Below are 27,951 nucleotides of genomic sequence, written 5' to 3' on the forward strand. Positions count from 1 at the left end.
CCGAAGCCGGGGAGCCCTCTGCGTCAGCCGCTGCTCGCTGCGCCGCGCCGCGCCAGCACCCGCCGGGACTCACCCGCGGCTCCATGCCTGTGCCCGGCTCCCTTCGTCCCCCTTCGGAGAAGAGGCAGGTAGGTGCCACCTGTCGGAGGGAGGCTGGAGAAGGGGGTGCGGGAGGGCGATCGGAAAGTGGGGTACCCCCGGTAGCCCGGGCAGAAGGGGCACTGGCAATGTAGGACGAGGGCCAGCTGCTTGGAGGAGCTCCAGCTGTGGTGCCAGCTGTGCCAGCTGTGCCAGATGTGTCAGCTGTGCCAGGAGTGGGGGGCCTCCAGGCCGGGGTGCCAGGAGGAGCCATCTGGGCGCTCATCAGGGGGGGAAAGGCGGCCTGGGTAGGTTCGGTTCGTGGTGCTCTGTGTCGTGTGTGACGCCTGGATGCTGACACAAACCCCCTCCCCATCTGTGCGTGCGGATCAGGACGCCCACCTACCCTGTGGCTCAAAGCCCCCCAGGAATGGGGGGGGGGTGCCAGTTTGCCCTGGACCAGGAGGGGTGGAGGGGGAAGGGCAGAGGATGATTTTTTTTTTCCCCACCAATCCCAAATCAGAAAGAGGCAGCTTGGAAAATTCTCACCAATCCCAAACCTAGAGGCAGTACCAAAAGCTTCAAGACAACTAACTTTGACTTGACAGCTAGAGGGAACCCCTTAGGCGACCCCTTCTAGCTACCCTTTCGGGCCTGACACCTCTGTGCTTTCAGAATAGGGCTAGATGGAGATCCGGAGTGGTGTTCTTTCACTCCCCCACCCCCCAAAGCAAAGGAAAAAGATAAGGGCTGGGCTGGGTTTGGAACAACCCCCTCCCTGCAGATGCTGAAGGTGCCTCCCAGGTGGAATCGGAATGAGGATTGGAATGAGGGCTCAGAGACCAGGGCGTCCTGAAGCATCCCTGAGCTGAACTGAGTCAGTCACCCCAGCTGAGACAGGGTGGGACCTTCCAGTCCCAGGGAGAGGCTTTTCGAGACACAACTGGAGAGCCAGCAGACAGTCACAGCCCAAGAGAGGCTAGGAATCCGGTTCCTTCTCCGTGACCCTGCCCAGCCCAGCTCCGTGGCCGTGGGATCCAGTGCCATCCTCCAGGTAGAGTTGGACCCACCCAGAACTATACAACTTTCTCTGGGTCGCTGGGGCCAAGCCGTCTGGGCTAGATTTTGCTTTATTATTCTGTGTTAAGTGGATCCGTTGATGGGAGCATGCTGAGACTCTCTCTGGGAAGTGATCAGATTCCTAAGTTCTTGCTGGGATGAGATGGGAGCCAGCTCAGAAAAACTTTAGGTCCAGTCCGCTCCCTCGTGTTGGGACCAGGTACCCAGGGGTAGCCTTTGCTCGGGAAGAAGATGGCCTGGGAGGTGCTGCGCCTAATGCCACCACTAATTAGAATAACAAGTAGTGCCTGGAATAATTACCTTTTACTGAACTCCAGACAAAGGACACTTCATTACAGCCTTTGTGCCCGCAGCTAGGAGAGAGCTCAGCTCTAACTCCAGGGTTAAGGGATATAATACTCTGGCTCCGCAAGCTTTGTTTGTTTGCTTTGTTTTGGGGTCATACCCGGCAGTTTTTGGGGGTTACTCCTGACTCTACACTCAGAAATTGCTCCTGGCAGGCTGGGGGTGGGGGGGATGGACCATATGGAATGCCGGGATTTGAACCACGGTCCTTTAGTATGCAAGGCAAATGCCCTACCTCCATGCTATCTTTCCGGCCCTCTGTAAACTTTTGTGTGTGTGTGTGTGTGTGTGGTTTTTGGGTCACACCCAGCAGTGCTCAGGGGTTATTTCTGGCTCCAGGCTCAGAAATTGCTCCTGGCAGGTACGGGGGGGGGGGCGGGGACCATATGGGACATGGGGGGGGACCTTATGGGACATCGGGATTCGAACCGATGACCTCCTGCATGAAAGGCAAACGCCTTACCTCCATGCTATCTCTGTAAACTTTTGAGTCTCCCAGCCCCAGAGGGGTTCAGGCAAAGTGAAGCAGTCTAGCCCACTGGAAGTTGGGGCTGGGTGCTTCCTGCTGCTGCCCGCCTGGGGACCTGCTCAGAGGAGAAAGGGATCCAAGACTAATGCTTCTCCTTTGCTTAATTTCGGGCTGTCCCCTTCTCCAGATTCCTGCCCCCTTTTCAACCCAACCCCACCTTGGCACAGGCCCAGTGGGGCCTGGAGGAGCTCCACTGCCCCTTTAAGTGTCCCCGGGAATGCAAGAGAGTTGAGCTCCCCGCCATGTCTGTGAGGTCAGATAAGATACTATATATATCACCGCAGAACCTGAGCCCCGGATTACCGGGCCCCAAGTTCAGGCTGGCCCCTGGTCTCGCCACTGTGCTCCGAAGGAGGAGCCCTGAGATCCTGGACACAGGTCAGTCTCTGTCCCCCTCAGTATGTGAGTTCAGAGAGTCAGGGTCAGAGGACTTAGAACTTTTGGGGGATTCCCTGTCTATTTTGGAGAAGCCTGTAATAACCCTCAGAAAGGGTCGAATGGGTGCTGAGAACAAGATCTAGGAGTCAGGGGTCCAGGCCAGAAACCAGAGAAAAGGGAGGAGGATCCCCCCACCCCGGAGCCTCTGGCCAGTACTGAGATACCCACCCCTTTGGACTTCCTACTATAAGGGGCCCTAAGGAGACCCTGCCCTGGGACCCCAACCCCACCTCTCCGCTGTTTCTTGTCTGTCTCTCTGCCCTTCTCTTGCCCCTTCCCCCTCTCTCCCCAAGGCCCTGCGGACAGCTGGAAACACTAATGGGCCTGTCCTCCCTGGGGTGACCCTTGCCCAGGCCTGCAAGATATCCAAGCAAGTGGGTTGCTGTGTGCCAGCTCTGAGCTAGAGTGAGGCTGCAGGCCAGAGGAGAGAGTGGGGCCCAGTTGTGCTGGACGCTGCAAGCGCAGCCCCCCAAGTATCCATCTCCCAATCCTCCTCTTGCTACCAGACAGACCCTGTGCTGGGCTGCCAGGTCCCCTCCAAGGTCACCCCAAAGTAGTGCCTCATTCCGATGCGCTTAGCCAGCCGCTTTGGGAAGCCCTGAGGTCACTCTGAGGAGGCTCCCAAGCACCTGGCTGAGGAGGAGTGGGGACTCCCCTCTCACCTGCCCCAGACACCTGGGGAGGCAGCTGGGGAGGAGGGTGGGAACTGAACCCTGTGGGGGCATCCCAAGGAAATCTAGGGAACACAAGGTCACAGAATGGAGAGGCTGCCCAACCCCAAAAAGCAAGGCTCCATGCCAGGCTGTGAGCCCTTCATCACCCATCCTCAGCCCCCGGGGGCGGGAGTGCCTGGGATTCCTGGGGAGCAAGTCCCTTCTCTGGCTGGGCAGGTTTGGGAACCCTACACGTGAGCTACAGGAAATGACGGTGGCTGATGCAAGGGGTTTGATTGTCCTGGAGAAGGTGTGAGAACGAAGGTGCGTTTTATCCCCTGACTCACTTCTCCTGGGACCTGAGGGAATCAGCCAAGCTGCTGGGGACCTTGTCCACAATCTCTAGAGCTTTATTGAGGGAGCACCCCTAGCAGTGTTCCCCACACCCCCAATCCTGAATGCTCCAGATGTAGCCTAAAAACAAAACAAAACAAATCCCAGGTGTGGGGCCCGGAGAGATAGCACAGCGGCGTTTGCCTCGCAAGCAGCCGATCCAGGACCAAAGATGGTTGGTTCAAATCCCGGTGTCCCATATGGTTCCCCGTGCCTGCCAGAGGCTATTTCTGAGCAGACAGCCAGGAGTAACCCCTGAACACCGCTGGGTGTGACCCAAAAACCAAAAAAAAAAAAAAAAAAAAAACCAAGTCCCAGGTGTGGGGCCAGTGCGGTGGCGCAAGGGTTAAGACGTCTGCCTTGCCTGCGCTAGCGAGCAATCCTCGGCATCCTATATGGTCCCCCAAGCCAGGAGCCATTTCTTAGTGCATAGCCAGGAGTATCCCCTGAGCATCACCGAGTGTGGCCCAAAAAAAAATCCCGGGTGCCAGAGGAGGGTCCAATGATAAGCATGTTTGCCTTGTGCACAGCTAACTTGGGTTCAGTCAACCCTGATTCTATTCCCAGCACCCCATTTGGTTTCCCAAACTTCCTAGTAGTAATCCCTGAGCACAGAGCTAGTAGTAAACTCCAAGCACTGCTGTCTGGCCTAAAAGAAGCAAAAGCAATGGGAATGGAGCCTGAGCTCAAGGCAGGTGCAGGGAGCCAGCCGGGTTAGGGTCTGGCGCAGCAGGTGAAATAGAGGCCTCAGTGCCGGACTCAGCTCAGGTTGCAGCTCGCTCAGCTTTCAGGCATCTGCAGTGGAAACTCCCAAGCATGATCCGGCGGGAATCTGTACCCCAGGTGCATTTTCTGGGGTGCCCACCACCCCACTCTGCACCACCTCAGAGAGTGGCCAGGGAAGTGTCAAGAGGGGGTGGGGGGGCACATAGCCCAGCAGGCTGAGCACAAGTCTGGCATGTGAAAGGCCTGGGTTCTGTCCCTGATGGGGTTACAGAGAGCGACCCCCAAGCACAACGCCCTGAACATTAACAAGAGTGGGGGTAAGTAAATAAATAAAAGCAAAAACAAGCCAGCCAGAGAGATAGCATGGAGGTAGGGCATTTGCCTTGCATGCAGAAGGACGGTGGTTCAAATCCCAGCATCCCATATGGTCCCCTGAGCACTGCTGGGTGTGACCCAAAAGCCAAAAAACAAAAATAAAAATGGCCAGAGATATAGCATGAAGGTAGGGTGTTTGCCTTGCATGCAGAAGGATGATGGTTCCCGGCTGGAGAGATAGCATGGAGGTAAGGCATTTGCCTTGCATGCAGAAGGACAGTGGTTCGATTCCCAGCATCCCATATGGTCCCCTGAGCCTGCCAGGAGCGATTTCTGAGTGTAGAGCTAGAAGTAACCCCTGAGCACTGCCGGGTGTGACCCAAAAGCCAAAAAACAAAAATAAAAATGGGGGTGGGGGGGGGTGGCCAGAGATATAGCATGGAGGTAGGGTGTTTGCCTCGCATGCAGAAGGATGGTGGTTCCGGGCTGGAGAGATAGCATGGAGGTAAGGCATTTGCCTTGCAAGCAGAAGGACAGTGGTTCAAATCCCGGCATCCCATATGGTCTCCCGAGCCTGCCAGGAGCAATTTCTCATTGTAGAGCTAGGAGTAACTCCTAAGTGCGGCCGGGTGTGACCCAAAAACCAAAAAAGAAAAAAAGAAAAACAGGGCTACAGAGATACTAGAGGGAGAAAAGCTCTTGCCTTGCACGTGGCCTACCCCAGTTCAGTTCCTGACACCCATGTGGTCCCCAAGTCCCCATCAGGAGTAAACCCTGAGTATTGCCAAGTGTGACTCCTAAACAAAGTGGAGGTGTGACTTCAACTGTTTTGGGCAGCATCGTAGTCCTACAAGGGCTCTGCCCCCGGGTGCATCCTTCCCACTTACTCCAAGCCTCCTGACCTACTCTGGAGATGGGGTGCTGCAGAGATGAGTGGGGATGAGCCAACCTGCCCCCAACCATAGATGGGCAGCAGGGCCACAGGTGGTAAGGGTGGAAAAATTCCCTAGCTGAGGCAACTGAAGGATGAAGTGAGTTAATCCACCGTGTCCCTCCAAGTCCTGGGTCCTTGCCAAGCTCAGTAACTTCAGAGAGAGAAATGCCAGGCGCTTCCTTTGAAAGTATCAGGATGACTTTGTTTCTATTGCTGTTGTTGTTGCTGTTGTTGTTTGGGGCCATACCTGACTATGCTCAGGGGTTATTCCAGGCTCTGTGTTTTGAAATCACTGCTGGTGGGCTCACAGAACCATACAGGATACCAGAGATCAAACTGAAGACATGCAAAACAAATGCCCTTCTTGCTGTGCTATTGCTCTGGTGCCTTGTTCAACATTTTTTGGGGGGGAGTCACACCCAGCGGCGCTCAGGGATTACTCCTGGTTCTGCGCTCAGAAGTCACCCCTGGCAGGCTCATGGGACTATATGGGATATCAGGATTCGAACCGAGGTCCATTCTGTTTTGGCCGCGTTCAAGGCAAATGCCTTATTGCTGTATTATCGCTCCGGCCCCTGTTCAACATTTTTTTTTATTGTTTTGGGTTTTTTGTTTTGTTTTGTTTTTGGGGTCACACCCGGTGATGCTCAGGGGTTACTCCTGGCTATGCGCTCAGAAATCACTCCTGGCTTGGGGGACCATATGGTATGCCGGGATTCGAACCACCGTCCTCCTGCATTCAAGGCAAACGCTTTTACCTCCATGCAATCTCTCGTCCCCCTCTCTCCCCCGTTCAACATTTTAATGTGACTTTCCACTGAAGGTAAATACTGGGACCTTCTACTGATGCTAGCCACACTGCCCAGGAGAATGAAGTCTGTACCAGGCTTCAGGACTCAGGAGACTCCAGCTATGCCTGGATCCCTACTGGTACAAGGGATCCAGTGATCCCCTTGGCTCACGAGTCCTTCCCAGAAACTGAGCAGTCTGGACATGGGACTGCGAAATCGCCCATAGGGCCAAGCGAGCTACACAGGGCAGGGCAGCTTTGGGCAGCTCCATGGTGAAGCCACAGAGGAGGAGCTGGGAGGCTGGACTGCCCCTTTGTCCATGGTGGCAGGCACCTGGGGAGGCCCAGTTTGAAACCACATGCCTGTACTTGCCAGCTCCGGGTAAACAGTGAGCAGAGCAGGGCCCGTGCCCCACGCTGGGCAGGGAGTGGACGCGGCCAATCAGCTTGCCTCCTACTGCTCGTGAAAGGGCCATTCAGGCCAGGTCGTTCCTGTGGCAACGGGAAGACTCGTGGCCACATGAGCCCCTTCCTGCGCTGCAAGGGCCCCATGCTCTGGCCCCTGATCTGTCCGGCCACCTCTAGGGACCGCTGTGCCAGGTAATGCCAATCCACCAGTCTGCTCACCTGGCAGATGCTGCCTGGGACTTTTCTTGAGTGCAAGTGGGGACTGAGGAGGGGTATGAGTCTTTGGGGCCTCAGCACCCTGTACTCCTCTCCCCAGACTTGGCAACCAAGCTAAGCAGCTTGAGGGTAGGGGCTGCTGCGTGAAGTGGGCACGTTCTTGTAGTTGCTGGGCCCGCCAGCTCTGGCAGAAAGCGGGGGGTTCAGAGCCCACAGGCCTCTGGACTCCTGTGGGTTAGAGGTCTGCCCCCCATATCAGCCCCCCCCCAACCCATTTTAGGTCTGCCTGTCAATCTGGCTTTGCTTGGTCCCGGTTCTTCTGTGCCCGCAGCCAAGCCAAGGAGCTTGGGCACAGTCTGTGGAATACCAATTCCCAGGAAGCTTCAGCGGGGGGAAGGGGGGGCAGGAACTTGGGCCCTGGACAGAGGCCTCAGGTCCTGGAGGGGGCCATATCTGATTGGCTGCCCCATATCCCACAGCCCAGCTCCCGAGACCAGGAGTCTCTTTGACTTTGAATTATTGATGGCTTCTCCAGAGTGAAATGGAGCAGGGCTGTCAGTCCCATGCCTCTTGTCTTCCGCTCCTCTGCCTTCACACTCCCAAAAATTGAGACCTACCTGAGGGGGAGGAACCCCTCCCCCACCAAGTTCTGGATGAGCCCTAAGAGGGGTCAGTGTTGTGCTAAGAGGGAACGTGGTAGGCAAGGGGACTTGTATGAAGGGTAGAATGGCCCTGGCGGTAGGGCTTGATGGTAGATAAGGACCAGGCCTTTCCCTTGCACATGTGCCCTGGAAATTGCTGGAAGTTCTAGAAGGATCTAAAAAGTGGATACTGGGGCCAGAGAGGTGGCACAGTGGCAGTGCGTTTGCCTCACATGCTGCTGACCCAGGACGGACCCCGACGTCCCATCTGGTCCCCCAAGCCAGAAGCGATTTCTAAGTGCATAACCAGGAGTAATCCCTGAGTGTCACAGGGTGTGGTCCAAAAAGCAAAATAATAATAATAGAAATAGTAATAATAATAATAAAAAAAGAAAATAAAAAGTGGTACTGAGGTCTGGAGAGATAGCATAGCGGTAGAGTGTTTGCCTTGCAAGCAGCCAACCCAGGACCAAAGGTGGTTCGAATCCCGTTGTTCCATGGTCTCCCGTGCCTGCCAGGAGCGATTTCTTTTTTTTTGTTTGGTTTGGTTTGTTTTGTTTTTTTGGGTCACACTCAGCAGCGCTCAAGGGTTACTCCTGGCTCTAAGTTCAGAAATTGCTCCTGGCAGGCTCGGGTGAACCATATGGGATGCGATGCCAGGATTAGAACCACTGTCCTTCTGCATCTAAGGCAAATGCCCTATGCTGTGCTATCATCTCTCCGGCCCCAGGAGTGATTTCTGAGCAGATAGTTAGGAGTAACCCCTGAGCGCTGCTGCGTGTGGCCCAAAACAAAACAAAACAAAAGAGTGGATACTGAGACTGGTTTGGAGAGCCCCACTGCCCCACCCATCCCAGGCCTAGTAGGGACTTTCTGGAGCTTTCTGCCAAACCCACAGCACTGCTCCCAGCAGGCCCCCACCGCTGCCAAGGCCAAATCATCCACACATACCATGGGGAACTGCAGACGTTGCTGTGTCCGAGATAAGCGTGTCTAGGCTCCCCGGGTTATCTCATCTGCTCCCCACTGTAATCAGAATGATTATACTCATCTGGCAGGTGAGCAAATTGGGGGCTTGGAGAGGGTAAATGACTGTGCAGAACCGCCAGCTGGTCAACAGCCAGGCTAGTCCTAGCAAGTACCCACATGAGTGTCTTGGATGGCTCTGCACCCCCAGACCTGCCCTTAAGGAAATCTGCCCCCCCCCCAGCTTAGAGACTTTGATTTCTCTTTGCTCATTTCCCCCAAGCATCGTGGCCTTTGTAGTAAATCTCAGAACAAATGGGGTGGGGTGGCTCAGGGTAAAGGGAAGAGCCTCTAAATTATGCTGCTTAGGCTAAAGGGGTGTCAAACTGGTGTTTCCCACTGAGAAGTCCTCTTGGGTGGACCCGTGGCCAAGTCCCAACACTCACTTCATAACCCTTCAGCATCGAGCAGGGAGCCACCCCTGAGCACCTCAATTCCCATCAACCCCATTCCAAACCACAGCCTAGAGAGCGCACCTTGCGGTGTAGGACTCGAGCCTCTAGGGGGCGCCCTTTGCCCAAGGCATTGGCATCCTGAGTTATTTGGGAGGGAGGTTGGTAGGAAAAGCTGAGGCGGCCACTAGACTGGAAGGCGAGATTAGAAAAGAAGGGGGCATTCTGCCACACAAGTGTTCCCTCTGCAGCTGGTGGCCCTTGGGGGAGGGGGGGAAGAACCCAGAACTTGTCCAAGAGAAAAGACAAGTCCTATCCTACCTGCCTCCAGGCCATGTTTGCATCACCACCTTCCTTCTCTCTTCCCCTCAACTGCATCCCCCAATAGAGATGTGACCAAATGCACCTGGGATACTACCAGCTTAGAGATGATACCCCATCGGAAAGAAGGGAAACTCGCAATAGCTGGAGGGAAGAGCCTAGAAGAGGAAACGAGTGGGATTGGGGTTCCTTGTGTGGTTCAAGGGGGTTGTCGAGGCAAGGTGGGGTGGGGTAGGGAGAAGGCCACTGGGTTGGCTGATGAGACATGCAGCTCAGGTCCCCACTGGGGCTCACAGGATGCAGGAGAGGATGTGCATGGAGGTGTGTGTGTGTGTGTGTGTGTGTGTGTGTGTAGACATGCAGCTCAGGTCCCCACTGGGGCTCACAGGATGCAGGAGAGGATGTGCATGGAGGGGTGTGTGTGTGTGTTGGGCTAGAAGTCTGGCCGGGAATGGAGAGGGACCTGACAGCCGCTTTCTTTGTGTGTGTGTGTGTGTGTGTGTGTGTGTGTGTGTGTGTGTGTGTGTGTGTCTCGGGCTAGAAGTCTGGCCGGGAATGGAGAGGGACCTGACAGCCGCTTTCTTTGTCTTTCAGCCCATGAGGCTCCCAGTCCCTGCTGAGTGTCGCCCTGAAGGATGTCCCAGCTGTCCTCCACCCTGAAACGCTACACAGAGTCCACCCGCTACACAGACGCACCTTACTCCAAGTCAGGCTATGGCACCTACACTCCCTCGTCCTATGGGACCAACCTGGCCGCCTCCTTCTTGGAAAGGGAGAAGCTTGGGCTCAAGTCAGGGCCCACCACCAGTTTCCTCACCCGACCCCGGACCTACGGTCCTACCTCCATCTTGGACTATGACCGGGGCCGCCCCCTGCTGAGATCAGACATCATTGGGGGTGGTAGGCGGGCAGAGAGCCAGACTCGGAGCACTGAGCGGCCTTCGGGAAGCGGCCTCAGTGGGGGCAGTGGATTCCCTTTTAGCGTGGCCAGCAGCGCCCCCAGCTACTTGCCCATGAGTGCTCGTGATCAAGGCCTGACTCAGAAGAAGGCAAACAGTCAGTGTGACTTGGCCCGGGACTTCTCCAGCCTGCGGACCTCAGACAGTGGCCGGATGGAACCCAATCACCTGGGCCGCAGCCCCTTCATAGCCCGCACTCGCAAGGAGCTGTGTGCCCTGCAGAGCTTCTACCAGGCTGCCAGATGCTCTGATTATCTAGCCGACTACTTGGAGAATTATGGCCGCAAGGGCAGTACTGCTCAGCTGCCCACTCAGACCTCTTCCACCCGTGTCCCCGAAGTTCTCAGCCCCACGTACCGACCCAGCAGCCGATACTCTTTGTGGGAAAAGGGCAAGGGCCAGACCCCAGGGCCCAGCCGCGCCAGCTCCCCAGGGCGAGACACCATGGTGAGTTTTGCTGTCCCCTCCCAGGCTCGGAGGTTGGGGGCAGCTGCTGATGCGCAGGAGATATTGTGGGAGGAAGGACTGGCCCCTTGTCGGGGGTCACAAGCTGACGTTTTCTCTCCTGAAGTTCGTTGGCAAAGAAGCCTGGGAAGGCAGGTGAGCGGAGCTGCTGCCCGCTGGACTCAGGGCTTGGCTAAGGGTTGTCCCCTCTCCCTAGGAACCCCACTTCAGGACCTGTGCCCTCTCCAGTGGCCCACCAGTGTTCCCGGAAATGCTCAGCCACCCCCCCATGCACTACAGATCTTACCCTCTCCTTTTCCACCCACCATGCCAGTGTGCCCTGCAGACCCTGCCCCATCCCGGATTGGCTCCTGAGACCCCCCACCTTCCGGTGCTCCCTGTGGTAAGAGTGGCCTCCCCCTTCTGGCTGTTCCTCTCCTCTCTCTGCTCAAGCTTTACTCCCAGCCTGGAGACCAATCTTACCACTTGGGCACAAGCCAGCAGGGAAGAAGACATCATGGTTCCCTCTGGTTCACTCAGGACTAGGGTATTGGGGCATCAGATTTTAGAGAAAATGTTTTCAAGATTTTTATCTGGGGCTTTAGACAGTGCATTCCCTTTGCATTCAAGCCCAACCTAGGCTGGAGGGAGGGTGTTCTGCGGGAGACTGAGCAGGGCTGCCCTGAATCCTTGGACGTACCTTTGTTGGGGCATTGTCTATATTTTGACTGTTCTTATAGCAATGACCATGTTTCTATAGTGTAGCCATTCAATGGCAAATGTTCAGCGGACGGTAAAGATTATATTTCAGATCCCTCCCTACATGCCTATAATAGTACACAGCTCAGCTAACCTACTGATTGTATGAATTGTTGAATGGATGGGAAGATGGATGGGTGGATGGATGGATGGATGGATGGATGGATGGATGGATGGATGGATGGATGGATAAATGAATGGCTGATATCCACATGGATGGGAGGTTGGATGATGACTAGGTAGATGAATGAATGAAAGGATGGATGGATCAATAGATGTATGACAGATGAATGGATGAATGGGCGGTGGGTGGATAGATGGGTGAGTATGAATGGATGGGTGGATATGTGGGTTGAATGGATGAAATTACAAATAAGCAGGTGGGTGGTGAGTGGATGGATGTGTAAGTGGATGGATAGGCAGGTAGATGGTTGAGTAGATAGATATAAAAAGGTGGAGGTGAGAGAGGATGGATGGATAGATGGATGGGTGGAAGGACAGATGGTTTGATTGTTGAGTTGGTGGATATGTGGATGAGTGGATGGAAAGACAAATAGGTTAGTCGATGGATGTGTAAATGAATAGATGGACAGGCAGGTAGATGGATCGCTGAGTGGATGGGTGAAAGGAGGTGGAGGTGGGAGATAGGATAGGTGAACGAATGGTTGTATGGCAGATGAAAGGATAGATGAATAGACAAGTAAATTGATGGACAAATGGATTCATGGTGGATGGGTAGATGAGTGGATGGCTGAACAACTGGATAGATAGGTAGATGAATGGTTGGATGGATGGATGGAGGTGGAGGTGGGAGAGAGGATGGATGAATAGATGGATAGATGGATGGATGGATGGATGGATGGATGGATGGATGGATGGGTGTTTGAATGGATAGATGGACAGGAAAAAATATGGACTTAGGTGCTGTGAGCCAAATACCATGTCTCCCTCAGTACACTGTACCCAGCACACCTTTTTCTGCTCCTAGGACAGGTGTCATTTGGAAATAAGAGTTGCACCACAGTAGGCAATGCTGGAAGGAGCTTGTGCAGACAAGGGAGCCCTGAAAGGGCCACAGACCACAGGCCTTGAAGCACATCATAACTAGGGGGCCCTTTGGAGGTGGTTTAATAATGGTATTGCATAGTCATGGCCTTGTTGGGCACTGGGTGATGCCAAGCATGATACAAAAGCTGGAACAGGAGTCTGGCATGGCAGGCTACATGCACATCAAAGGGATGGTATAGAAGAGGAACAGGTGATGGTGGAGCTGGCCTGGGGCCTGTGTGCTCTCGAAGGACAGACCAAGGCTCACTTGGTCCCCCCTGGACTGACTGTGGTTCCCCTTGGGGCAGCCAAAAGTGGTGCTGAGTGGAGGAAATCACTGCCACTCCTTAGCTTAAAAGAGAAGTTTCACCTCTGCACGGCCTAATGACTTGGTGCCACCCAGTGCCTAGGAACCAGATTCTCCAGGGTTTAAACTGTGCTGTTGAACCTGACCCTTTCCCAAGATCCACAGGGGGACTCCAGTGCTCTGAGGTCCAAGCTGCTCGGTAGAGTACAGTGAGAGGTCAGAGTCCCTCCCTGCTTCTCCCCGGTACCCCACAAGCACCTCTCCCAGACGTCCACTGCCACCTCATTCCATCCACTCATCACATACCCACCCGCTCAACCATCTATCTATCCATCCATCTATCTCTCCATTCACCATCCATCCATCTATCCTCTCTCCCACCTCCACCATCCTTCAGCCATCCATTCAGCCATCCACCTGGGCATGTGGTGAGCAGATGCATAAGGGGCACATGGGAAAGCATCCACCCCACATCCCTCCTTTGTATCTACTGTTAACTCCTCACAGGTCAAAGCCCTGATGCCCTCTAGTCCCTGTTCCCTCTAGTCACATTAGTGTTTGCTTCAGAACTCATGACCAGGGAGGGGCTCTAACTAGCAAAAGGGCTCAGAGGCAGTTCTGGTCCCTAACCTATAACCTCTGTAAAGGGAGATAAATGCAGTGGCAACAATGCTTGCCTTGCATGCAGCTGATGAGGCTTGAATCCCTGGCACCACATAGGGTCCCGCAAGCACCATCAGGAGTGACCACTAAGCAGAGACCCAGGAGTAAGCCCTGTATGTGGCTGGGTATGCCCATCCTCCAAATAAAGGAGCCCGAATGGAACAGTGTGAGGAGTGGGAGAAGAAGGGGGTTCTCCGTCACTAAGTCCTAGGGAAAAATGAGCCCCACGTATCATCCCTGTTACCTTGGGGAGTAAGTTTTGAAATGGCTGTTGGAGGGACAATTACTCGTGTGTGTGTGTGTGTGTGTGTGTGTGTGTGTGTGTGTGTGTGTGTGTGTGTGTGTGTGTGTGTGTGTGTGGCTAAAATTGAGATGGGCTGCTGGAGCCCCTATAAAGAATCATCAGTCTCTTTTGGGGAGATCACAATGCTGGAGTTATTCCTGGACAGTGTTTAGGGGACTTTGTGTGGCCAGAACAGGTCTCCCATGCATATATACAAAAAAGAGCATGCCGTTGGTCTCTTAAGCGATATCTGAAATTAATATAGGGTAGTCCTGAGCAGTTCTCAGGGGCTGCTGCTAACTTGATGTTCAGGGGTCATGGTGTTTGTGGGGGAATGTGTGGTACCAGGGATAGAACCTGGGCAGCCTGCATGCAGACATGCGCACCTGCACGCTGAGCCATCTGAGCTCTGTCAACGTCAAAGCATCCTGGAGACGGGTTCAGGCACAGGGCAGGAAAGAACCCCAAAGGATCATTCGACTTGGTTTCAATTTCAGGAGACAAAGATGATCAAAGGAGTCAGGCATGGATGAGAATGGGTCTGGGTGGGGGGACCCCTGTCGAAGGAGCAAAGGTGAGGCAGGATGGGCCCGGAGAGATAGCACAGCGGCGTTTGCTTTGCAAGCAGCCGATCCAGGACCAAAGGTGGTTGGTTCAAATCCCAGTGTCCCATATGGTCCTCCGTGCCTGCCAGGAGCTATTTCTGAGCAGACAGCCAGGAGTAATCCCTGAGCACCGCCGGGTGTGGCCCAAAAACAAAAACAAAAAAAAGGTGAGGCAGGGTCCAGCATAATGGATCCCTGAGGGCTCCTGGTGATTTGGGGTCACCAACAGAACCAGGGCTGCTGTTCCTGTTTTTTGTTTTGTTTTTTGTTATTATTGTTTGTTTGTTTTCGGGGGGGTCATACCTGGTGGCACTCAGGTTACTGCTCTCAGGAATCGCTCCTGGCAGCTCGGGGGAACCATATGCCAGGATTCGAACTGCCATCTGTCCTGGGTTGGCTGTGTGCAAGGCAAACGCCCTATCACTGTGCTATCTTATCTCTCCAGCCCCAGGGCTGGCGTTTCTGGGGCAGGGGGCAAACAGGGACCTCCAGGTTTAGCAAGAGTAGTTGCCCTAATGGGAAACTGGACCCGCACAAACCCCAGCTGCACCCATAAGAGAGACCTGCAAGGTGGGGGTCACAAGTACAAACCCCCTCCCACTTGCGTAAGCACCACCAAAATGCCAGAGCCTGAGATAATGCCGCCTGCCCCCGCCCCCCTCCCTCGCCAGGCTTCACCTGTCTAAAATGCCAGCAGACCAGAGGGGAGGGACAGAAAGGCTCAGAACTGGCAGCAAAGAGGGAGTTGTCACTCCTTCCACTGTGGACTCAGCCAGCCCAGGTGGGTTGGCCCTGAAGGGAGCCAGAAGCCCAAACAACCTCCAGCCCGCCCTTCTCCCTGTTCCCTGGGTCGGTGGCAGGACGCGCTGTTCTTTAACCCTACAATCCCACTAATCCTGCCCACTCCACCCCTCCAGCTGCTCCCTCCTGGCCCTGGGACTCCACCAGCCTCAGCCCTGTTCCTGCCCTGCCTGCTCCTGCCCTGACCACCCTCTTCTCTCTTCCCCCAACAAGAGCCAGGCTTGGCCCAGAGCCCTTAGGGAGCAGGCACAGGGGCTGGATAGCTGCCACTCAGCTGGGAAGGACAGGAGGGGGAGCAAGGGGTGTGCCCCGGGCTGCCCTACACAAGGGAACCTGCCATACCTGGACTGTTTGCCCCGGAGCTGCTGACTCATCTCAAAAGGCCCCGGGTCCCAGCTGTTCCCAGAAGAGGAGATTATATAAGTCTCAGCACGTGACTTTCTTCGGGGGTGGGACTTTGAACTTGACTCTGCCCTGCCACGGTTGGGGGGGGGGGATTACTCCAAAGAAAACAAGCCGAGGCTGGCAAGGACTGACCAGACTGCTGCATGACAAATGTGACCTTTCCGTGTCCTCGCTGAGTACTGGCCCACTGTCCTGCTTGGCCAGGGACCCCGGGGCCTGACCTGTCATGCTCCAACCAGGTGCTGTCCCACCTGGGACAGGCACTAGGGACCATTGGCCAGGGGAGGAGTTGTCCCCTGGCCACCTTAGTGTGAGACGCCCAGGAGGCAGGAGGAAAGTGCTGTGGGCTTGGAGTTTGGAGTTCAAGTCAGCTAGACACTCATCCCCATCCCTTGAAGGCTGGCATAGGACTCAGCCCTGTTCTTTGGCCTGGCTGTGACTTCCCCTAGCTCAGTTTCTTACTGCTGTCCTTTTTCTGTTTTGTTTCGTTTTGGTTTTGGGCCACAGGGGTTACTCCTGGCTATGTGTTCAGAAATCGCTCCTGGCAGGCTCAGGGGACCATATGAGATGCTGGGATTCGAACCACCATCCTTTTGCATGCAAGGCAAAAGCCTTAACTTCAGGCTATCTCTCCAGCCCCCACTGCTGTCCTTTTTTTTGTTTTGTTTTGGTTTTGGGTCACAACCGGTGATGCTCAGGGTTAACTCCTGGCTATGTGTTCCTGGCTTGGGGAACCATATGGGACACCGGGGATCGAACCGAGGTCCATTCTGGATCAGCCACGTGCAAGGCAAACCACCCTACCCCTTGCGCTATCGCACCAGCCCCTCTTACTACTGTCCTGCCCCTTCTTCCTGCCTCCCAGCCCCCTTGCTCTCTCAGTTCCTTCCAGGATGTTCTCCTGAGTTAACCTTGGGGCCTAGTATGTTAGGCCTGGCCCAGCCCATGTGATTGCCTATAAATCCTCACCTCAATGCACAGGTATAAGGTGGAGGGAAGTGTGTGGTGGTGGGGAGAACCTTTGGAATCTAGCTGGTTCTGACCAGAAGGTCTCAGGGATTCTGGGAGCCAGTTTTCCCTCTACACAGAAAGTAATGGACAGCCTTGGGGCCCACAGATGTACTTCTGCCCGAGGTTTTTCCTCTATCCCAAACGTAGCCTTGAGAGGAATGAGCAGGTCCACTAGGTCTGAACAGGGCATCACACCCTGGACCTAGAGTCCTGCTAAGGTCGAGGAAGCGGTTCTGAACCACCCAGAGTCAGGAATTCAGTCACTCAGACTTTATGCAAGGCAGTGAGGATGGAGGTAAAGAGTGTCATTTCTGGGGCTGGAGCAATAATAGAATAGCAGGTTTGCCTTGCACATTGCCAACCCAGGTTTGAGCCCTGGCATCCCATATGGTTCCCTGAGCCTGCCAGGAGTGATTTCTGAGCACAGAAACAGGAGTAACCACTGAGTGCCACTGAGTGTGGCCCCCCCCCAAAAAAAAGAAAAACAAAACCAACATGATTTCTCCCAGAGAGAGGCAGGCCAGGCTCAGGCAACCAGGACAGGGCCTCATCCTCCCTCATTCCACCCTCTATTTCAAGCAGTTTGAGAGAAAAAGGGCTGGTTCCTGGGAGAAAAGTCCAGGCTTCTCCAAATTCAGAACCCCAAGCCTATCCTCCATGACTCCTGGCAGGCTCCTCAGAGGATGGTATGGTCCTCTTTTTTTTTTTTTTTTGGTTTTTGGGCCACACCCATCGTTGCTCAGGGGTTACTCCTGGCTGTCTGCTCAGAAATAGCTCCTGGCAGGCACGGGGGACCATATGGGACACCGGGATTCGAACCAACCACCTTTGGTCCTGGATCGGCTGCTTGCAAGGCAAAGGCCGCTGTGCTATCTCTCCGGGCCCGTGGTGTGGTCCTCTTGAGAAACGAGAACCCACAGTCCTGAGAAGCCTTCCGGGTGATTGCCAAGTCCCACACACTGCACACCTGCATGTGGGCCACTTCCAGCCACTGACACTTAGCAAACAAAGGCCAATACCACATCTATGGACAGGGTGCAGCGGAACTGAGGGATGCAGCCCTGAGTGCTAGGAGCTGGACGGGTTTCCTAAGAGGAGGCTTTGTGCAAAACTTTCACAAGCGGGTCACTGACAGAGCAGGAAGGAGACTGAGACTGGCCGCAGGGTGGTGGAAGGCCTGGCTTCTGCTAAGGCGGGTTCAGAGCCTACTCAGGCCCTAGTGTTCACTAGGACACTAGGGACCATCCCAGGGTTGGATGTCCTCACACCCCTCACCTCCTCTGTGTCCGAGCTAAGAGCTGACGTTGAGTTGGCACCTGGTAACATAGTGAATTCTCCATTCAGGCAGTTTTGCTTGAAGGAGAAGACACAAAAGGAAGAGAAGGGTGGCAACAGAGATCCGGCACACCCGGCTCAGAGGAGAGAGAGCTCAGTGGGATGATGAAAAGCTGATGGACAGACAGGGCCATTGGAGGCTTCTGGAATGCAGGCATGGTCAGGTGCTCTGGTGGAGCCCAGCCAAGGACAGTGCTGGCGGCGAGGGTGTGGTCAGAGAGATGGGCTATGTGGCACTTTGTCCCAGTTCCAGGTTTTGTCACCCAGTGAGGACAGGGATGATGAAGACGGCCCTTCCCTGTCGTTTTTGTGAGCACCCTGGTTTCTGTCCCCAAGCAGGACACCTACCTGCCTTGGCGCTCTGGACCCTTCCACCCACCTCCACTGCTCCCCAGGCCACCTGGATCTTGTCTTCCCAGCCACATAGCAGGAGATGCTATGTGTGTTGGGGGGGGAGGGTTCCGTGGCTGTGGTCATGTGTATGGCGTGCGTGTTTTGGGGGGGGGGGGCTGAGCTCGCCAAAAGGAACAGAAGGAGGCCACAGATGAGTAACAGCACAGGCTGCTGCTCCGAGTATTTTTAACCACTAAAAAATACTGGCTAAAAATAGCTGCACGCTCCAAACAAGATCCCTTCCCTGGGCGGATTCTGAGTGGGTCCTTGATCGGTGAGGGGGGGTGGCACATCGCTGATGCAAGAGCCAGCAGGGGAAGGGGGCAGGGCCACCTCCCACCAGCCCCACCACCTCCAGCAGCACCTGTGTCTCTGCCATCCTGCAAAGTCCTACCCTAAAACAGAAGCTTTTTTATTGTTTTTGTTTTTGCCTTGGGGACATACCCAGCAATGCTCCGGGTTTACACCTGACTCTGCACTCAGGGGTTACTCCTGCATTGAGTTGGGAAGCCAGGGATTTAACTCTGGTGCAAGACAAGCTGCATTATATTATCCGCTGTACTGTCTCTGCAGCCCCCCCCCCCCCGCTTTTAAAAAAATCATTTTTGAGAATTTGTGAGGTGAAGCTAGGGAACTCAACGGAAGAGGAGAGGTCAGAAAAGATTCTTTCATAGGACCAAACTACAAGTGATAAAGGGGGTCTCTGCGCAAGCTCATTTGGGACTGCTGAGCCGCTGAGCTTTCCTATCCGTGAAGGCTGGCTGTCCCAAACTGTGGGCCCAGATGTTCTCCTTGCCCAGAGCCCAGAGCTCACACATCCTGCAGCCTTTAGCACCTCCATCAAAGAGAGAAAATGTGGTACCAGTCCTAGGGATGGGTCCTCTAGGAGTTCAGAGACCATTTCTTTGTGGGGTGTGCACACCTGGCAGCGTTCAAGGGTTACTCCTGGCTTTGTGCTTAGAAATCACTCCTGATGGGGCTGGAGAGATAGCATGGAGGTAAGGTGTTTGCCTTTCATGCAGGAGGTCATCGGTTCGAATCCCGGCATCCCATATGGTCACCAGTGCCTGCCAGGAGCAATTTCTGAGCCTGGAGCCAGGAATAACCCCTGAGCACTGCTGGGTGTGACCCAAAAACCAAAAAGAAAAAAAAGAAAAAAAAAAGAAATCACTCCTGGTTGAGGCTGGAGAGATAACACGGAGGTAAAGCGTTAGCCTTGCATGCAGGTCAGTGGTTCGAATCCTGGTATCTCATATGGTCCCCTGAGCCTGCCAGGAGCGATTTCTGAGCATAGAGCCAAAAGTAATCCCTGAGTGCAAAAGAAATAACTCCTAGCATGGGCTGGAGAGATAGCACAGCGGTAGGGCATTTGCCTTGCACGCAGCCAACCCAGGACAGACGGTTCGAATCCCAGCACCCCATATGGTCCCCTCAACCTGCCTAGAGTAACCCCTGAGTGCCGCCAGGTGTGATCCTCCAAAAAATAAAAATAGGGGGCCGGGCGGTGGCGCTGGAGGTAAGGTGCCTGCCTTACCTGCGCTAGCCTAGGAGACGGACCGCGGTTCGATCCCCCGGCATCCCATATGGTCCCCCAAGCCAGGAGCGACTTCTGAGCGCATAGCCAGGAGTAACCCCTGAGCGTTACCGGGTGTGGCCCAAAAACCAAAAAAAAAAATAAAAATAAAAATAAATCATTCTTGGTGGGCCCAGGAGACTATAGGGGATGGCAGGGTTCAACCCAGGAAGGTCCTGTCCTGTGCAAAGCCAAAACGCCCTGTTGCAGTGCGATCGCTCCGAGCCACTCACATATAAATTTCTCCCGAGACCGGTATCCGGGGCTCCGCGAGGCTGCCCAACCCAACCCTCCCGGCAGCGCGGACCGCGGACCGCGGACTCGAACCGGTGACCTGCGGGACAGGGGCCAGGCCCGCTGGTTGGGGCTATAGCTGCGGTCTCAGCTTCTCGCCGGTGGGCCGGACGGGGGCGTGTCTTTGACCTTCCTGATAGCTCGTTGGGCGTGGCTTGTGCTCTGGGCGGGTCGGGGGCGTGGTTATGGCCTCTCTGAGTCGGATGGGGGCGTGGTATTGCCCTTGGGCGGGGCCTCGGCTTTCCGGAGCCGAACGGGGCGCAGTGGGCGGGGCTTTGCCCTTACTGAGCCGGGAGGGGCGTGGCATCTGCCCTTGTGGTGGGGGTATGGGCGGGACCGTGCAGTGGCCACGCCCCCGGCACTGACGTCTGGGAGCTGTCATTCCTCCGGAGCGCGATCGCGGGGCCGGGACGTTTGGCGGCTGGCGGCGCGCATCGGAGAGGTTGAGCGGGAGGCCGCCTGCGCACGCGGGATCGGGCCAGCGCTCCGGAGCGGTTAGCGCCGGGCACCGCGGACACACCGTGTCCCAGGTCGGCCCCACCGCCTCCGGGCCTCGGCGTCCACCGTGGGTCTGCGGCACCGCGCGGTCTTGCCCGCGCTCCCCGGGCCAGCGCCAGCGCTCCTAGGCGGGGGGCCGAGCCCTCCGCCGCCCGCCCGCCCGGGGCGCCCCCCAGCATGCGCACCTCCTACACGGTGACCCTGCCCGAGGAGCCCCCGGCCGCCCCGTTCCCCGCCCTCGCCGCCAAGGAGCAGCTGCGGCCGCGATCGCCGCTCTCCCCGTCCCTGCTGCTCTCCACCTTCGTGGGGCTTTTGCTCAACAAAGCCAAGGTACGCGGGGGACCCCCTTTCCGGGACCCCCAGAACGCGCACCCAGCCCGAACCCCCCTTTGGCCAGGGCCTTCCGGCCAAAAAGAGATGTCCCCGGTGCAGGTGATCCTCCCATGGGTCTCCCCCATTTGTGATCCAGGCCCCCCACCCGCCCCTTAGGACCCCTCGGTCCTCTGGTGGATCGGGGTGCGGTAGGGGTGCCTGGATTCCGGGTACCTATCCGGACAGGCAGGTGCAGGAACGTCACCTTGACCAGCGGCGCCGAGCTCCGCCTCCTAAGGAGGCCAGGCCTAGGGCCGGCAGGAAGGGCAGTGGGCCAAGGGGCGATTGGTTTGGGCATGGGGGAACTACTGCATGCTCCCCACCACCACCAGGACGTGCTCCCTCCCGCATCGGGGGTTCTTAGGGTCCTTTGACCCCCCCCCTCTGGGAAGGCAGAGGCATCACAGCCAAGTGAAAGAGGGAGCCCCTCGCCCCTCCTGCAACACCCACCCTGGGTGTGTGGGGTGGGTGGGCACTGAACTCTCCCAATGAAGCAGCCCATTTCCACCCCCTCCAGCCTCAGGCTGGGGCACTGCCTGCCCCCCTCTGGGAGGAGAGAAGGGGCCAGCTCTTGACAAGCCTTATGTAACTGCCCAGCCGCCCGTGTTGTCGGAGCGTGCACCAACCGTGCCAAGGACCTGCCAGGTCCCTTGTCTGCAGCCTGGACTGAGGGCCTGGGCACCCAGGCACAGGTGAGGTGGACGCTTTATTGGGATTCAGTGCACAGATGCAAGCCTCCACCAGCCTGGTCTTTCTGGCCCCACGAGGTAGGGGACCCCATGTTCCCTCTGCAGTAAAGACAGAGCATTCTCCTGGGAGTCCCCCCCCCCCCCCAAGTTCCAGCTGGACAGTGAAGTTGTATGTGGGTGCTGCTCCGTCCTTGTCAGGCTGCTGAGCTCACTGGCCTTCAATTCTTGTCCAAATAGGCTTCAGAAGCAAACCCCCCCCCCCCCCCGTGTCCCCCTCAGAGATGCTGGCTCTGTAGGGCTCTGGAGAGGCCCCCCCCCAACTTCTCTGTTGCACCCTCTCCCTGACTATAGAGTTGTCTCCCTGCGGAAAGGTCACTCCTGGGACACTTGGTCCGAGAGCAAAGTACTGACTTTCCTTGGTCTGCTTGTTCTTCCTGCTCCTGGCTGGGGACTCGCTAGCCTGGGGTACACTCGCCCCGCTACCCATTCTTGCACACACCAGCCCAACTCCTGGCCTCTGTACAGCACTTAGAATTTGACAGCAGGACTCAGGGTTGTGGCTTGGCAGACTTTGCATGAAGACGCCCTGGGTTCGATTCCCCAACACTGGGGAAAAATTTTACATGCAGTAGGAGACAGTCACCCCAAAAGTAAAAAGCCAGACCTAACTGGGGGTCCTACCAGTGCCTTTGGTTCCCCCGCATCTTCCACCCTGCCAGGCCCCTCCATAGAGGGGGAAGCGCTGGCATGGGAGGCATCTTGGCAGGAAGGCCCTTCTCCCCCCATCTGAGCTGAGTGACCCCTGCCTCAGCCCAGGGCCCACTTGTGGGGGGGGACAGCAGCCCCACTGCTATCGCTAGTTGTGGCCAGAGTCCCAGACACTGAGGGAAGAAATTGGAGCATTGCTGCCCCCACAGTGGGCCAGGCCGCTGTCCTATGGGCAGGATGTCCCCTGGCTCCCTAGAGGCACACCCCCATAGTTGCAGGGACACCCCAGTGCTTTTGTGGGGCTCCAGGGGTGACAGCTCTGGCCTATAGCTCTGGGAGGTCTTCTGGAGAACCATCCCAGATGGACAGGGCTTAGGGATGTCAGAAAGGTGAGTTCATTTGGCGTGTCAGCAGCAGTTCTGCCAGTACACTCAGTGGGGTCACGTCCCCACCCTCCTCACCAGTGGGGAGGCCCAGGCAGCCCCCAGCAGGGAAGGCCCAAGCGCCCCGCTCCTGAGCGACACCCCCGAGGCTCCACGCCTTGCTGGGGCTGCACAGGCGAGAGTAATTTTAGCTGAGTTATTTCAGGCTCCTGCTCAGATGGGGTGGAGCTGGCCCCACGCATGCCCAGCAGAGCCTGCTCATGTCCGTCTCCAGCTCCTAGGCTTTAACCATTCAGACAAAAGGTCTGGCCCATTCCTGATAGCAGGGTCGGGGGTAGCCCAGAGACCCAGGCAAAGAGTGCAACTACTCGGGCACCTCCTCAGCACCTGTGTCACCTCAGGGACGGGAGCCCCGACAGACCCTCCCCTTCAGCTGTTTTCTGGTGCCTCTGGTGAGGGACTGCAGCCAGGTGGGGTACAGATCAAGTTCCTGAACCCCGTGGGGAGGCTCCTCCAGGCCTCTCAGCCTCAGCTCTGGGTTCAAAGGAATGTTCCATCTTCCCGGTGACTCTTTCCGGTCACTCGCCACCTTCCCCAACCCCCTCAAAGGATCCTCACATCTTGGACAGCCTGCATCTGGTATTGGGGGGAGACCAGAAGGCAGATGAGTCCCCCCATGTGGACTCCTAGTCTTTAGTTTCCATTTGGGGTTCCCAGGGTTGGCACGATAGAGAATAAAGATGGGACTCATGAAGATGCGGGGGGGGCATACACAGGTATAGATATAAGGCCCCATATTTTTTGTTTGTTTTTGGGCCACACTACTAGCTCTGCTCAGGAATTTCTTCTGGTGGGCTTGGGGGACCATATGGGATGCCAGGCATTGAACCCCCAAGTTAGCTGTGTGCAAGGCAAATGCCCTCCCCGATGTGCTATGGTTTCAGCCCTCCCCCCAAGGATATTTCTGGCTATGACAAAATAACCAGAACTCGGGCCAGAGAGATAGCACAGCAGCAGGGCATTTGCCTTGCAAGTAGCCGATCCAGGACGGACAGCGATTCGAATCCCGGCATCCCATCTGGTCCCCTTTGCCTACCAGGAGTGATTTCTTGGTTTTTGGGTCACACCCGGCAGTGCTCAGGGGTTACTGCTGGCTGTCTGCTCAGAAATAGCTCCTGGCAGGCACGGGGGACCATATGGGACACCGGGATTCGAACCAACCACCTTTGATCCTGGATCGGCTGCTTGCAAGGCAAACGCCGCTGTGCTATCTCTCCGGGCCCCAGGAGTGATTTCTGAATGCAGAACCAAGAGTAACCAGTAACCACTGAGCGCTGCCAGGTGTGACCCAACCCCCCCCCCCCAAATAAATAACCAGAACTTCTAGGCTCTGTTGTGCCTAGAGGTGGGCAATGAGAGGATGGTCTACGCAGCCTGAAGCATCGGGCTCCAGGGTGGGCAGCAAGTGGCCCAAGAACTCAGCTTATATGGCCCATGTCCTTTACTTGCAGAATTCTAAGAGCACCCAGGGTCTGGCAGGTCTTCGCAACCTTGGGAACACGGTGAGTTCTGCTCAGCCCTTTCCTGCTACCCAGCATCTTCCTGAGTCCTTCCAAGCTCAAGGCACCCCCTTCCTGTCTGCTGCTGGGGCCCTTCTCAGTCTTTTCTCCTGAAACCTCAGAAATGTCCCTTCTGCTCCCTTGCTCTGTCTACTTTGCCCTGTGTCCACCTCCAGGAAAGGCCCATGGTGTCACCCTAGCCAGTGGCAAGACTCTGGGCCACTTTCCCTAGAGATAGAGGTTCCTGCTCCAGTCCCCAATGACAGCCTGCTCCTTCTCTTGCAGTGTTTCATGAACTCCATCCTGCAGTGCCTGAGCAACACCAGGGAACTCCGAGATTACTGCCTGCAGCGGATCTACACTCGGGACCTCAGCCACAGCAGCACCGGGCATACTGCCCTGATGGAAGGTGCGGCCCTGGCGCGGGTGTGCCCTCCCATCCGCCTGCTGCCCACTCCCTGCCATTCTCCTATTGGCTCCTTTTTAGTTTGGGTTTTGTGGCCACACCCACAGCCAGCCATAAGGGCTGACTCCTGGCAGGCTCAGGGTTACCATGTGGGGTGCCAGGAATTGAACCCTGGTTGGTTGCATGTACGGCTAACACCCTCCATACTATGCTGTCACTTCAGCTCCCTCCTATTTTTCCTTTTTTTGATGGGGTGGGGGTCACATCCCAAAGTGCTCGGGACCCAGTGGTTCCAGCAGTTCCATCTCTTTGTTGGGCTTCCCAACAAAGGCCCCACTTCTGGCCTCCTTCCTTGGGCTCCTTTTGGTTAGGATACTGCTCTGTTTGTGTACACACCCCCCTGAGAAAATATCTCAGAGGACAAATGCATCCCAACCCACAGAGTTTGCGAAATTGATCCAGGCCATATGGACGTCGTCCACGAACGACGTGGTGAACCCCTCGGAGTTCAAGACCCAGATCCAAAGATACGCTCCTCGCTTCATGGGCTATAAGTAAGGGCCGAGCAGGGCAGCACTGGGTGGACAGGATAGGGAAGAGGGCTGAGGGCCTGTTGGGGGGGCGCCCACCTCACCCCCTTCTCAGTCAGCAGGACGCGCAGGAATTCCTCCGCTTCCTCCTCGATGGACTCCACAATGAGGTGAACCGGGTCACCGCCCGGCCCAAGGCTTCCCTGGAGAACTTGGATCATCTCCCGTAAGAGCCAAGTCTGGGGCCCTTCGTTCTATTGCTGTCCCATCGGAGAGGTGGATTGGGTTGGGTTTGGGGGTCACCCCTGTGATGCTTGCTCCTGGCTCAGTACTTCGAGGGAACCCTGTGGTGTCAGGGATGGAACCTGGGGCTCCATGTGCTCAACTCTCTTGGGGGGGTGTTTTGAAGGTGAAAAACAGACTGAAGGAGCCTCATACTTGTCCACCCTACCTCTGACCCTCTGCTTCCTAGGGATGACGAGAAAGGGCGACAGATGTGGAGGAGATACCTGGAGAGGGAAGATAGTCGGATCGGGGGTAAGGCCTGCTCCCTTCAGACAGCCAGATTGGGGGTAGGCTAATCCTCTTAGACAGCTTGACTGGGGGTTTTAAATCAATCCACGATGTGAAGTCACTCCAAATGCTATATTTTCAGTCCCAGGTAAACAAGTCTGAAGAAGCAATAAGCCAAGAATTAGTAAGTTAAGCCAGGGGCTGGAGCGATAGCACAGAGGCAGGGTGTTTGCCTTGCACTCATTCAACTTAGGACGGACTTGGGTTCAATCCCCAGTATCCAATATAGTCCCCCAAGTCTGCCAGAGTGATTTTTTTGAGTGCAGAGCCAGGAGTAAAGCCTGAATGCTGCTGCGTGTGGCCCCAACATTCTCCCCAAATAATAAACCAAGCCAGTCAGGTGGACTGTCATTAACCCATTGGATTAATGTCATTCACCTCACCGGGGCAGGGGAAAGTAGGATGAGAGACAAAAGAAACTATCCAGGTGAATTTTTACAAGTCAAAGAGCTTTACACCTAGCTCAGATAGTTAAACTGGGGCACGGTACTGTCTGCAGAAGGGGAATCAGCTGTCTGGGGACTTTCTCCCCTCTTCACCCACCTCTAGATCTCTTTGTGGGGCAGCTCAAGAGCTCCCTGACATGTACAGACTGTGGCTACTGCTCGACCGTCTTTGATCCTTTCTGGGATCTCTCACTGCCTATCGCTAAGGTAACCCCATGTTTCCTAGAGGGGTACACCCACCGTGCTGGGAGGCACATGCCTGCTAGACACAGGCCGCCTCCCCACCCAAGCCCCACTCGGCCTGCTGTGGTCCTGACCCCCAACCTTCGCCCTGTCTCTGACAGCGGGGCTATCCTGAGGTGACGCTGACAGACTGCATGAGACTTTTCACCAAAGAGGACGTGCTCGACGGTGATGAAAAGCCAGTGAGTCCCCTCACCCGCCAGCAAGAATGTTTTCCAGAATGCCCCCCATTGGCACCGCTGCCCCGTGGGGCTGGGGGTGCCAGGCTGCCCCTGCCCAGTCCCCTCAACTCTGTCTCTCTCAGATGTGCTGTCGCTGCCGAGCCCGGAAACGCTGTATCAAGAAGTTCTCCATCCAGAGGTTCCCAAAGATCTTGGTGCTCCGTATCCTTTCATAGCAGATGAGGCTGGGCCCTGCCTGCATGAGCAGATTCAGCTTCCCCCATCCCTTGGGAAAAAAGCCGGGAGCCCTTTTTATTGTTTATCTGTGTCTTGAGACACACTTGATGGTGCTCTGGGGCTTACTCCTGGCTCTGCACTCAGGAACCACTCCTGGCGGTGCTCAGGGGGACCATATGCCATGCTGGGGATTGAACGAGGTCAGCCTTGAGGTCAGCCTCGTGCAAGGCGAGTGCCCTCCTTTCCAGGCTATCACCTCTCTCCCACTGTCGCTGCCCTTGACTCCATGCCCATCCCAGATCTGAAGCGTTTCTTCGAGTCCAGGATACGAACCAGCAAGCTCACAACATTTGTGAATTTCCCACTAAGGGACCTGGACCTGAGGGAATTTGCTGCAGAAAACACCAGTGAGTTGTAGCTTAGCAGGAAGGGAAGCAAGGGGTTGGCAGGAAGGACCTAAGGACCAAGGGGGTGGGGAGGAGGGTGACAGGGTCTCCCAGCCATCTGTGGGATCCTGATGGCTGTCCTTGGCTCCTCAGACCACGCTGTTTACAACCTGTACGCTGTGTCTAACCACTCGGGAACCACCATGGGCGGCCACTATACCGCCTACTGCCGGAGTCCAGCGTCAGGCGAGTGGCACCAGTTCAATGACTCCAGGTGAGCCCTGCCTGTCCATGGCTTCTCGGGGGCTTCCTAGGGACCAGGGTGGAGGGCAGAGCCATAAGGCCAGGTTGGCTCCACTCAGAGCCTGATGCATGCACGGAGAAGTGGGTGTGGAGGAAAAAGTGGCATCTGCCTTCCCGGTTGTCCAGGCTCGGGCTCTCACCGGTGCTGCTCTCTCTCCCTCCAGTGTCACCCCCATGTCCTCCAGCCAAGTGCGCACCAGCGACGCCTACTTGCTCTTCTACGAACTGGCCAGCCCGCCCTCCCGCATGTAGCAGTGAGAGGCAGAGGTTCTGCGTCCCCAGTGGCGGCCCCC

At 56.0% G+C, this 27,951-nt stretch overlaps 1 protein-coding gene across 3 annotated transcripts; it reads left to right on the forward strand.

Moving 5' to 3' along the window:
- USP2 (ubiquitin specific peptidase 2) lies at positions 1-27,951 on the forward strand. Of its 3 annotated transcripts, XM_049777923.1 has the most exons (14): positions 1-128; positions 9,880-10,691; positions 10,906-11,091; positions 24,326-24,376; positions 24,659-24,782; positions 25,222-25,333; positions 25,425-25,535; positions 25,782-25,846; positions 26,432-26,535; positions 26,673-26,753; positions 26,876-26,954; positions 27,269-27,376; positions 27,509-27,629; positions 27,823-27,951. In XM_049777923.1, the coding sequence occupies exons 2-14, from the start codon at positions 9,921-9,923 to the stop codon at positions 27,908-27,910; spliced, it is 2,001 nt and encodes a 666-aa protein (XP_049633880.1). In that variant the 5' UTR covers positions 1-128; positions 9,880-9,920; the 3' UTR covers positions 27,911-27,951. The 3 variants fall into 3 exon arrangements, with proteins under 3 accessions (XP_049633880.1, XP_049633878.1, XP_049633879.1); XM_049777921.1 differs by lacking the exon at positions 10,906-11,091; XM_049777922.1 differs by lacking the exons at positions 1-128; positions 9,880-10,691; positions 10,906-11,091 and adding an exon at positions 20,577-20,992.

The sequence above is a fragment of the Suncus etruscus genome, chromosome 8, assembly GCF_024139225.1.
Source record: "Suncus etruscus isolate mSunEtr1 chromosome 8, mSunEtr1.pri.cur, whole genome shotgun sequence".
Taxonomy (NCBI): domain Eukaryota; kingdom Metazoa; phylum Chordata; class Mammalia; order Eulipotyphla; family Soricidae; genus Suncus; species Suncus etruscus.

Excerpts from the sequence above, each read along its gene's own strand:
- USP2 (XM_049777923.1), top strand. The coding sequence starts at position 9,921 with ATGTCCCAGCTGTCCTCCACCCTGAAACGCTACACAGAGTCCACCCGC. Across the intron at positions 25,536-25,781 it reads GAGAACTTGGATCATCTCCC|GGATGACGAGAAAGGGCGAC; the intron begins GTAAGAGCCAAG and ends TCTGCTTCCTAG. Across the intron at positions 26,536-26,672 it reads TCTCACTGCCTATCGCTAAG|CGGGGCTATCCTGAGGTGAC; the intron begins GTAACCCCATGT and ends TGTCTCTGACAG.